The sequence below is a fragment of the Micromys minutus genome (genome assembly GCF_963924665.1).
Source record: "Micromys minutus genome assembly, chromosome: 27".
NCBI classification, from domain to species: domain Eukaryota; kingdom Metazoa; phylum Chordata; class Mammalia; order Rodentia; family Muridae; genus Micromys; species Micromys minutus.
In genome coordinates this window covers 20239469-20251859 of record NC_137962.1, presented here as the reverse complement: position 1 = coordinate 20251859, position 12391 = coordinate 20239469, and the positions used below count along the sequence as shown (strand labels likewise).

At 47.4% G+C, this 12391-nt stretch overlaps 1 protein-coding gene across 3 annotated transcripts in view; it reads left to right on the top strand.

Moving 5' to 3' along the window:
- The window catches only part of SCN8A (sodium voltage-gated channel alpha subunit 8), a gene marked incomplete at both ends in the record, with an annotated part of 87332 nt that overhangs the window by 44031 nt on the left and 30910 nt on the right, over positions 1 to 12391 (top strand). For all 3 annotated transcript variants that reach the window (XM_080938997.1, XM_080938996.1, XM_080938995.1), the window contains 2 exons: positions 5151 to 5283; positions 10921 to 11159. In XM_080938997.1, the coding sequence (XP_080795123.1) occupies positions 5151 to 5283; positions 10921 to 11159 (372 nt within the window). The remainder of the gene's footprint in view (positions 1 to 5150; positions 5284 to 10920; positions 11160 to 12391) is intronic.

Here is a 12391-nt window from a genome sequence, read left to right as displayed (position 1 = left end):
GTTAAGGTGTAAGTGTAAAGCACTGGATGGGTGCTTCTCTTACTCCACCTCCTCCCACAGTGGATGAGTGCTCCTCTTACTCCACCTCCTCCCACAGTGGATGTGTGCTCCTCTTACTCCACGTCCTCCCACAGTGGATGGGTGCTCCTCTTACTCCACCTCCTCCCACAGTGGATGAGTGCTCCTCTTACTCCACCTCCTCCCACAGTGGATGTGTGCTCCTCTTACTCCACGTCCTCCCACAGTGGATGGGTGCTCCTCTTACTCCACGTCCTCCCACAGTGGATGTGTGCTCCTCTTACTCGACGTCCTCCCACAGTGGATGAGTGCTCCTTTTACTCCACGTCCTCCCACAGTGGATGGGTGCTCCTCTTACTCCACCTCCTCCCACAGTGGATGAGTGCTCCTCTTACTCCACCTCCTCCCACAGTGGATGTGTGCTCCTCTTACTCCACGTCCTCCCACAGTGGATGGGTGCTCCTCTTACTCCACGTCCTCCCACAGTGAATGGGTGCTCCTCTTACTCGACGTCCTCCCACAGTGGATGAGTGCTCCTCTTACTCCATGTCCTCCCAACATGAGCTGTCACTTATGTTATTGATCTTGGCCATTCTGACTGTAAGATAGAATCTCAAAGTAAGGATGCTGAACATTTCAGTATTTCTCAACCATTTGTGCTTCTTCTTTCAAGAATACTGTTTAGATCTGTGCACCCCATTTTATTTTATTTTGTTTTTTTAGAGATGTATTTATTTATTTCATGTATGTGAGTACACTGTCACTGTCTTCAGACACACCAGAAGAGAGCATCCGATCCCATTACAGATGGTTGTGAGCCACCATGGGGTTTGAACTCAGGACCTCTGGAAGAGCAGTCAGTGTTCTAACCCACTGAGCCATCTCTCCAAAGCCCATGTATACCCCATTTTAATTGGGTTGTTTTCTGGATATCCATTTTAAATTTTTGTTTATTTATTTAGTTAGTTAGTTCTTTAGTTGGAAAAAACAAAGCCTCTTCCCATTCTTTCGGCTGCTCCTGAGTCAGAGTGATGCGCGCATCCTTCACGGCACAGGAGCTTTGGTGGTGGTTTTATCTTAGAGCCTGCACTGTCACTGTTCTGTCCAGGCCCTTTTCTAGGCAGAGCTCAGCACTGCTCCCTTCTTTCTCTTCTGTTAGTCAGAGTGCCTGGCCTTATGTTGAGGTCCCTGATCTCAGTTGTCCCATTGCTTTAGCTAAGATGTCACTGTGGTTGACTGAATATGAAGAGAGTGGACAGCCCTGTCTTTTTCCAGATTGAAGAGGAAATGCTTTGAGTTTCTCCCCATGTAGGTTGATACTGGCCTTGACTTGCTGTAAACTGCCTTTATTGTGTTCAGGTTCTCCCCTTATATTCCTAATATCTCCAGGACTTTTATCTTGAAGGGGTGTTGGACTTTTTTTGTCAAAGGCCTTTTCTGCATGTGGGATGACCGTGTGGTTCTTATCTTTCAGTGTGTGTTGATATAGTGGGTTACATTTACGATGTATGTATGTCAAATCACCACTGCCTCTCTGGGTTGAAGTCTACTTGATCATGGTAGGTGAACTTTTTGATGTATCCTTGTAGTCTGTTTGCAAGTATTTTATTCAGAATTTTTGCATCTGATGTTCATAAGGGAAATTGGTCTGTAATTCTCTTTCATTGTTAGGCCTTTATGTGGTTTAGGTATCAGGTTAGCTGTGACCTTGTACAAAGATTGGCAAAGTTTCTTTTGTTTTTATTTTGTGGAATAATTTGAAAATTATTGGCATTTACTTTTTGAAAGTCTGGTAGAATTCTAAAACCTAGGCTTGCTTTGATTGGGAGACTTTTAACTAATGCTATTTCCTTAGGGGTTATAGGTGTAATTAAATTGCTTGTCTGATCTTGATTTAACTTTGTAAGTCACATATATCAAGAAAAGTACCCATTTCTTCCACATTTTTTAATTTGGTTGAGTGTATAGGTTTTAAAGTATGTTTTTATAATTCTCTGGATTTCTAGTGTCTGTCATCACGTTCCCACTTTTGACTCTAATTTTGTTAATTTTGATTATCTCCCTCTGCCTTTCAGTTAATTCAGACAAGAGTTCGCCCATTGTGAAGTTTTCTCAAAGAAACAATCCTTTGTTTTGTTTGTTTCTATTTGTTGATTTCATCCCCAAGTTCATTTCTCACCATCTACTCCATGGAGGCTTTGATTCTTCATTTCGTTCTAGGGTGTTCAGGTGTGTCATTAAGTTACTAATGTGAGATCCCTCCAACTTAGTGCTCTGAACCTGCCTCCTAGAACTACCTTCATTGTGCCTCACAGGTTTGGGTGTGTATTTGCATTTTCATTCAGTTCTAAAGAGGTTTTTAAAGACTCTTTCCTCATTTCTATCTTGACCCATATTTTTTTTTTCATTCAGTAGAGAGCTGTTCAGTTTCCATGAGTTTGTAATCTTTCTCTTGTTTCTGTTATTGACATACAGCTTTAATCCACGGTGGTCAGGTAGGATGCAGGGAGTTATTTTAAGAACCAGTCCTTCAAACGGTTATTTTAACCTTCTAATTAAAAAAAATTCTTTCCCCAGCCTTTATATATCCTTATTAATTTCACAATCATCAGTTTCTTCCCCAAAGCCTTGAATTTTGATGGGCGTGACTGAGCTGAGTCCGCTTGAGGAGGGCGGCCATCTTACCTCTAATGTCTGTGCGCATGCGATACATCTTCTGAAGCATCTCTCAGAAAAGCCGCAGTTTACCAGGAGAGCGTCTCGTCTTTGGGTGGTCTTAGTCCTTGATATGTTAAAAAATATTATCGTAGGGTCTAATTTTAGAGCTTTATTTTTGAAGTGTTGCCCAGGGATAGAAGCATTGCTCAGATGTACAGTCTGTATACACTGTAGCCTCTTGTTTCTGTCAGGTTGAAGGGTGTGGAGAAACTTCCATAGAGCTCTATGTACGGGGTAACACTTTCTGTGCGCAGCTGTTACATTCACCTGTTTGCTTTCCTACACAAGCCTGGACTTCAGATTCAGCACTGATAGATGTGGGGAGGAATGTCACAGGAAAAGGGTTTACAGTTGCACCAGGAAGGGTAGCATTGTTATGCCAGGGATGTCCTGTCAGCCTGATGCTGCCCTGTTCTCTGCCCTGTCAGTCTGAAGACAGACTCACCTCGCTTTCCTTGGTCAAACCCTGTTGCTGAGCCCTGTAGCCTCTCTCCGGTCAACTCACCCCTGGTGTAAGAAGATAGGACTGAGGGGAGTCCTCCCTTAGTAGGCCTGACACTTAGCGTTTCTGTAGTTGATGTGAGGTTTTAAGCACCCAGTCCATGGCAGAGACAAGAACACTGGCTTCCGTAAGGGTCGTCACTGACGGTCTGGTCACTGCACCACCTTTTAGACTTTGCTTTTACTAATTTTGTTTTTTTTAAGGTTGCTACTAATACAGTCTGAATAAATTATTCCTTGCTACATACAGATATAGAAAATATATACCAAAGCCATAATATATGGAGTTTTCCCTTCCATTTTTGTCATTTGGTCTTTTGGGGGTGAACATTTTGAAAATCATCTGTCATGTATTCTGTGGACTGATAGAAGGGTCAACTCAGTAGAAGTCTTGGATCACTCCAATGCCAGAAGTGAGTGTGTAATATGGAGAGCCTTCGCACGCTCATTTTTACACCTATCATTTTTACAGTGTAGGGGATTTGATATGATTTGTCAAATATTCTATCGGGATGAAAATTATGGCAAAAATGGCTTCTTAGAAACAGTATCTTATCTGAAATCATAGCTAATAAATCATTCTTACATATACAGATGTTTTATAGAACTGCACTCTGGAATCCGCAATCAGTTACTTCTTTTTTTTAATTTTATATATGCATATATACAGTTTTATATATATATATATATATATATATATATATATTACACATGTTGTCTTAATTGGGGTTTTACTGCTGTGAACAGACACCACGACTGAGGCCAGTCTTATAAGGACAACATTTAATTGGGGCTGACTTACAGGTTCAGAGGTTCAGTCCATTATCATCAAGGCAGGAACATGGCAGCATCCAGGCAGACATGGTGCAGGGGGAGCTGAGAGTTCTACATCTTCATCTGAAGGTGGCTGGTGGATAACTGGAAATCAGTCACTTCTTTCCATTTCTTCTGTAGACCTGCTACATAAACACCCCCCCGGGGGGAACCAAATTCCCAAGTCAGTAGGGCAGCGTGAGTAAAGACCTAGATGAGATTCATTTTGTCATCTGCTAGGAATTACGCTCTGTCCGTTCTTTCAAACCTAAACAAGCGTAAGAGCAAGAGCTTGTGAATAGCTCCTCAGAGGTGTTGTATTTCCAAAACTACCAAGATTATTCTGTTACTGATCAGACATGCTTCTCTCATGCAAACATGTCTTCCCCTGTGCTGGAAATGGTATCTGTCTGCCCACACCATAGTAGAAGGACCAGAAGTGTCCACACAAGTGGCACAATGCAGGGACAAATGGTTAGCCAAGAGATGGGTTTTAAGCTGTTTGCCTGGACAAGACAGAAGAGGTTGAGCTCTTCTGGGCCAGAAGCAGGGACTGGGGAGGAAGAGTTCAGCCTCTGATTTTCAGGAATAAGTGAATCTTGACGATCGAGTCAATTCTAGCCAAATGTTGTGTCTGTAAATCTAGGACAGGAGAATGCAGGGTCTGTCCCCATCTCCGTGTCCCTGGGGGCTGTGGCATTCCTGCTTTAGGTTTAGCCAGAGGAGGTGTTTGGGTTCCAGCCAGATTCTTGAGTTCATAAAGATTTGGCTAAATTCAAATGACTTGGTTTCAGTGACAGAAGTAAAGACCAGCCATGGCCAACATAGGGTTATAGGGTTTGTTGTTTGCTTGTTTAAGCCTCTCATGGAGAAGGACGGTAGAGAAGAAGGCAAATGGAGCCAGGAGAAGTTGGGAGAGGGAGTACCCGTAATCAAATCGCCTTGTACTAGATTCTTAACAAACTAGTAAAAAAAAAAAAAAAAAAAAGCAATGCAGGTGGTAAGACTCTCGCTCACACGCTGACACTCCAGTGGGGCCCGAGCCTTGTGTTAACCAAATATCACTCACCCTGTTTGCTTTATTTATCGATTTTTTTCAGGCAACAACTGAGGTGGAAATTAAGAAGAAAGGCCCCGGATCTCTTTTAGTGTCCATGGAACAGCTGGCCTCCTACGGACGGAAGGACCGAATCAACAGCGTAATGAGCGTGGTCACAAACACGCTAGTGGAAGGTGTGTGCCCTGGCTTGCCTATCGGAGCGACTGAGCAGTGAGTGTGTTGTGTGTGTGTGTGTGTGTGTGCACGCGCGCGTGCACGCGCGCGCGTGCGCGCGCTAAATACAGCCCCGCCCCGTGTAAAACTCAGGGGGCCTTTGGAACCGGTCTCACCACATACAGAAATCGGGGTCACAAACTGTCTTCCCAATGCTGCACGCAGAGAATCAAATAAACACCTCAGACCAAATCAAATAAACAACTCAGGCAGCGTCACACACGGTGAGAGGGACAGGGACAGCTGGGAATCACTGGAGCATGTCCAGTTTTCCTGGCCTCTGCCTCAAGGTGTGCCTTCCTCCTCTCCGCTGTGCTGACCCGCGACCCTTTCAGTTTTTCCTGAAGGAACTTGTACTGTGTGTTAGATTGTTCCTAACCCTGCCACTTTCTGAACAACGCCCCCAAGAGGCACAAACATGTAACGTGTGGCTAGAACCCCAAACCATATGTCTCTCTTCAGAACTTGGTACATGGGGGGGGGGGGGGAGCAGCCTCTTTTGCATCATAGCGGTCTGCGGCATTGTCGCTTTGAGAACTGACTTCTCTGGGCTGCATGGCTTCTCCCTGACATAGCCTGATACCCCTGACAAGTTGGTCGTGTTACCCCGTGATACCCCGGCAAGCTTCAGCCTCTCTGCCGTTCTGGTATATATCCCAGGGTCTACTTGGAGGTGACCTCAGGAACTAGCTTCCCCCACAAGGATTCCCGTTGGTTGGTTCTGTTTATATTTTCTTCCTTTGGCACATGCTGTTCTAGCTGAGCCTGGATGTTTCTGGGCTTCAGATATCCGGTCTCAGGGTTCAGTCTGCCAGGCTAACTCAGCACTAAGCACAGTCCCGAGATGGTGACACGGAACATCGGCTCATCGGCTTGCTAGCTCCAGGACACATTTTCTGAGTGTTTGTGTGTATGCGCGCGCGCGCGCGTACATGTGTGTCTGCATGTTGGAATAGGGGTGCCTTGGAAAGCGAACCCCTAAGAAATCCCTGTAGGAGCATTGGTACCCTCAGAGGTGCAGTGAGAGAGATATCACGGGCGTAAGAGTATCAAGTTGAACAGCCTTCGTTCAGCTGCCTGAGCGGCCGCTGTTCGCTCCGGGTCTTCAGTTCCCGTAGAGGTCAGCATCCGATAGAGCATCTTCAAGCTTTGTGGCATGCGTTTTGAAGTTTCAGGCAAATTACTACAGACTGTGAGAACTACAAGCCTAGGAACACTGGCTCGAGAATTTTGGCTAATTTTTAATATGCACTTAGAGCCCAAGACAGATTTTTTTTTTCAAGTGTGTACAGCAATTGCGGTAGAAAACCAAGCTCCCTCAGATACATTTGGGTACACCATCACGACAGAATGATCTGTTGGTGCAGCGATGACTGATGGCTCAGGGTCTGGCCAGTGGGAGGCTCAGGCAACACTGTCAAACTGGCTTGGCTGTGCTTGGTGCAGTGGAGTACGGGTGTGGCATCACTTCCGGAGAACTCGATTGAATATGAGCATGGGGCACTTACACTTTGAAAGCTGACCTTGTCTTCTTCCCTTCTGCTCTGCACATTCTCTCTTCTTTCCACTAGCCACACACTCACACATACTCACACACATACACACTCACACACATATTTGCACACTCACACACACATACACACATATACTCACATATTCATACACACTCACACACTCATATACATACTCATACACACTTACACACTCACACACATATACACTCGAACACATACACACATGTACACACTCACACATATTCACACACATACACTTACACACACATGCACGTGCATGCACATCCACACACATATGCACACACTCACACATATTCACAGACACACACACATGCATACCCACACACATATGCACACACTCACACATATTCACACACAGACACACACATGCACATTCGTGCACACACACGTGCACGCACACACGCGCGCACACACACACATACACACACACACACACACACAACACAAGCATTGCTCAGGTGATGGAGATGCCTGGAGTTGGACTTGGGTTTCCTAAGGAAGAAAGTCAATCTGGCACCTCTCTGTTGGTAGTCTGGACTGCTCCCATAGCTGTACCTGTCCGGCCAGCACACCCTCCTGCCCGTACCGTGTCTTGACCCCTTTAACTGAAGCTGATGGGCTGGGACCGCCATAAGCAAAGGGCAGTGAATGGCTGCAAATGAGCAGTGTGCACAGATTAAAGACACTGGCAAAGAGCCACTAGTTTTAACCACGGACCTGCCTCTATATGCTGCTTGCTACATTAAGAGCATTAAATGATTAATTATCCTGCTTCTGAGACTTGCAGTTGGGAAGGCCTGGTGTCATTTTAACCCAAATATTTAAATAATAAATAATTGCTTTTGCAGCAAAAAACCTAAAAGTTTAGATATTGTAGTGGAGAATTCTAGAATTCCATTCTTAAGAAGAAAACCCTCTCTGCCCCTCCTCACCTCATCCTGTTGGACACTCAGCAGTGTCTGATAGGCTCTGCCACATCCTCAGCCAGCAGAGGCACAGCTCCGCACTGGTCAGTTGTAGTGGACCAGCGCCATCTCACTGTTGCTGAGAAAGCAAGGCTGAGAGGAAGAGAGCAGGGGAAGGAGGCGGAACTTTAGTGCAGTCACGTGACAGATGTGATTCCCTAGGGAAGAATGACCATGGCGGTTACTGCCCCTCAAGCATCCATCCAGCCTGTGCTGCTGGTGTCTGGCACTGCCTGTTGAGCTAAAAGTGCCGAGGCGGTGGCACTCTTTCCTGCCCAGCCGAAAACTGCTGGAAGTTCTTGAGTTGAGGGACACTCTTGCCATAAACCTTTCGGTCCCTCAGAGTCACTGTCTTGGTGGGCCGAGGATGCACTTTGGCAACAGTCTTCAGGACTCCCGGGACCGACTGTGTGGCAACCCCGCAAAAATCTGTCCAGAAGCAAGGCAGGAGAAAGTCCACAAACCTCATTCCCCACACACGGCACTTTGCTGTGGAGGTCCGCGGGGCTGGCGGTAACAGCAGAGAGCCCGTAAAAACATCAGGTACAATGTGTGTCAGCCCTGCTTGCCACTAGGGAAACTGAGGCAGGAAGATCCAGAGAACCCATGAGGCAACATAATGAGACCCTGTCTCCAAAAACCATTAATAAACAAAAAGAAACTAACAAGCCTCCATTGAGACATAGATCCACTGAGACTCGGACCTTCTCCACCCCCTCCCTCTCCGCGCTCTCTGTGGCACTGACCTCCCCGGGGCTCTCTCCAGCTCAAGGATGTAGCGAGGGGTAGGAAACAGGTAGCCTGCAGGGATCCTCTGGGCGGCCCCAGGGGTAGAGAACCCTCTTGCTGTCTGCTAAAACTAGGAGCCCAGGGCAGCAGTGAAAGGTGTGACAATCATGTCATCTCTTAGATGAGAACAGTCGGGGCTTCATCTTCCCCAGCAGAACCGCTAAGCCGCAGACAGTTGGAGAAGGGAGGAGATAAAAACGGAACGGAACCGAATTTCCAAATATGCACTGTAAGAATTTATGGAAATCAGAGAACCTTTTCGCTTTTCTTTTTTCGGGGATGAAAAGTAAATTTACCTTGGGAATGGAGGGAGTTCTGTGGGAAACAGGCTGAGGCAAATTCTCTTCACAGACGTCTTTGCCCACGCAGACTCCCACGTGACTCTCACTGGGGCCCTTCAGTCTGAAAACCAAGGCAACCATTTTCTTAGCAACCAGGGAGCTAGTCAGATACCCTGCCCCAAACACCCCTCCCTAAAATAAAGCCATCATCGTGGGCCACAGCCAGCTGTGGAGAAGGGGAAGCAGACTGGTCAGCATCCCGTTCTTGGGGAAGCATTGGAAACTACGTGTTTTGTTTTTATTTGTTTTTCATTGATGGTGGGTTTTGCTTTTATAAATCAGGACTTACTACGCAGCCCTAGCTAGCCCAGTCGTTTAGCCCAGGCTGGCCTCGAATTTATGCATTAGTCTCCTGTATGCTAGGTTTACAGGGGTGCCCAGCTTTGGGGAGAATTTTATTTTTATCTTATCCAATGTCACTGGGATTGAAGTCCTGTGGACCCACTTCCCTAAGAATTTCCTCCTGACAGATTTCAGGTTCAGCTTCTTGAAGAATGTCTTCACTGGATAAGGAAGTTGGAGTTTTGTAACCCCAACAGTTTCTGTCATTTGAGGACAGTCTTGCCTTCTGAGCCTTGTTCCAGAGTTGGTGTGGCCACAAGCTAGGCAGCTCTCTGCCTTCGCCGTCTGACCGTGCTTTTTCATGTTGGCTTCCTAAATAATCTGAGAGGCCATTTAGTCAGTTTCTGTGCATTGCTGAGAGTCCCATGGTTCTGGGGACAGGCCTGAAGGAGTGCATCAGTGTCAGTGTGGCTCAGGGGAGGAGCCTGGGAAGGAGGGCGTGTCTTGGACCAGGCTGAAAGCTCCTCTCACTTCAGCCAGAGCATTTCCTGGCTGGCCTTTATGTGTGGGCCAGATAAGGCTGCTGAAAAGCTAGATCCTTCTCTGAGAGATGGGAATAAGACGAAGTAAAGGAAGGGGAAAAAAGAAAGCAAGTATGGAAGGGTGGAGGGGTGGAGATGCTGCCAGAGGAGAAGGAAGGGCCGAGAGTAGGAAAGGAAAGAGAGAGATGGATGGAGGTAGGAAGAGAGAAGGGAGAGGGTGCACCCTGTGTCACCACCTCCGCTACAAGCTGCAGCCTCACTGAGGGTGGGACCCTGGCCTGTTCTCTGAAAGAAGCAGACACACACTGGCATCTGTCAACACCTTTCCTGCTGACGCAGATGGCATTTCCGCCAGATACACTCTCCAGAGCCCCCACTCTCTGCTAAGTTCCAAGGTACTCGGTAGATATTTTAGCTTGTTCAATTATGTTAGTGAAGGTCTGTGCTTGTGTGTGCAGGTACACACTTGTGCACATGCACACGAAGGCCAGAGGTGAGGAGGTTGGGCTGGCTACCAGCAAGCTCCAGGCTCCGGGGACCTGCCCCAGACACACTGCTGGGCTCAGCTTTTACTTGGCTGCAGGGTATCTGAACTCGGGGCCCCATGCTTGTGCAGTTTCTTACCCTGCCCCGCCCCAAAAGTGGCTTAACCTTTTTCATGGTCCCGCAGTCAATAGCAACAATGTGGCGTGATATTACAGGAAAGGAACTGTCCCTTTCATGTCAATGTGAAGGAAACCTGAGAGGAGCACCTTTTATTTACAGTTTTAATAACAACAACAAAAACAAACAAGACAAGACAGAACACACACACACTCAGAAAAATCAAACTGACAACCAGCTGACCAGAGGAAGATACTTTGTGTCCTGTTTTCTCTCAGTATGGTTCTCAACCTTCCTAATGCTGCCGCCTTAACACAGTTCCTCATGTTGTGGTGACGCCCAAACGTAAGATTATTTTCATTGCTCTTCACAAGTGTAGTTGTGCTGCGGCTATGATATGAGTCGTAACATAAAATCCGTGTTTTCTGCTGGTCTTAAGCAGCTCCTGTGAAAGAGTCATTCACACCCCCCAGGGTCGCGACCCACAGGTTGAGAACCAGCACCCCGTATTGAGGGCTCTCTGTTCTTTGCTCACTCCAGAGCTGGAAGAGTCTCAGAGAAAGTGCCCGCCATGCTGGTACAAGTTTGCCAACACTTTCCTCATCTGGGAGTGTCACCCCTACTGGATCAAACTGAAGGAGATCGTGAACTTGATCGTCATGGATCCTTTCGTAGATTTGGCCATCACCATTTGCATTGTTCTGAACACACTGTTCATGGCAATGGAGCACCACCCCATGACGCCACAATTCGAGCACGTGTTGGCCGTGGGAAATCTGGTAAGACTGAGCAGATCTCTGATGGAACGACTTGAATGTGGTCTCGCCGCGGGGCTTTTCCTGGTGGGGGAGGGTATCTATCCATATACCCCGGCGCCCACACTTCTGCTGGCGGGCGCGCACCTTCAGCTGTGTCTCCTCTGGAGAACTCTGAAGATGCCTCCTAGAGCTGTTGGCAGGAAGCCAGCTACCGTGGCCGAGTGGGAGACAGGACAGTGGGTTGGTTCGGCACCTGCGCCAGGACTTCTGGGTTGATTTTAGGGAACCCCTCATCTGTTTCTTGTGCTGACCCTCGTTCTGCTCAGAACCCCTCTTTCCCTGCCACCTGAGGTGATAGCCCCCTTAAAGAAGGGGTTCCCATGATGCTCAGAGCACCCCACACTGCCCGCACTGTGGGATCTTACCTCCCATAAGCTGTTATTTATGAGAAACGTTCAATTCCAAGCTGCTTTCCCCTCTGATCCAACTTCTGGGCTGTCTTCCAGTTTCTGCTATTAGTTGATCCCTGCCAAGTTTCTTGTAATGTTAAGTCATATATTTAATTATATTACTTAGAAGATAAAAGTATGAAGTTTTAAAACATCAAGAAGTCATGGCTTCGGGTTATGTTTTTCTTCTTTAGTACAGAGATGAGAAATTGTTAGGTTCTAATGGTTGGACCCCAGGCTTGAGTTCCAGTACCTGATGCTGGGTGGCTCAGCACATGTGTGGTACCAACAGCCCATTAGCATCCCGACCATGGACCTCCATAAGAAAAGTCCTTCATACTTCCAGGACTGACAGCCTGTATAGGCCTCCCTACACACCTCCATGGGGTGTACCCTGCTTGACTCTTGAAGAATCATTCGAGCACGCCTGGACACATCTCTCACTTCCCCACATCCCGTAGGCTGTCTCTGGCATAGAAGCTGTCTTTGTCCCGCTTGGGCCTCACACTGCCACCCCTCTGTGTGCCACCCTCCAGACTCTTCCACCTGGCTCAAATGAGACCACATCCTCACCCTCCTGTTCTCTCAGAATGGGCCACTTCTCTTTGGCGGCACCTTCCCTGCCTTACATGGGGCCTTCCGAGCTGCAGGGGTTCTCCCTGCTGACATGCTGCATTTGCCCTGTTTATGTTCCCATTCTCTGCCACTGTGGATACATTCCATCCCGCTTGGCCATGGCGGATCATAGCCCACCCCTAGCAGCCCCTCCATAGTGGACGGAAGCCCCTCCCCACCCCCTGGCTC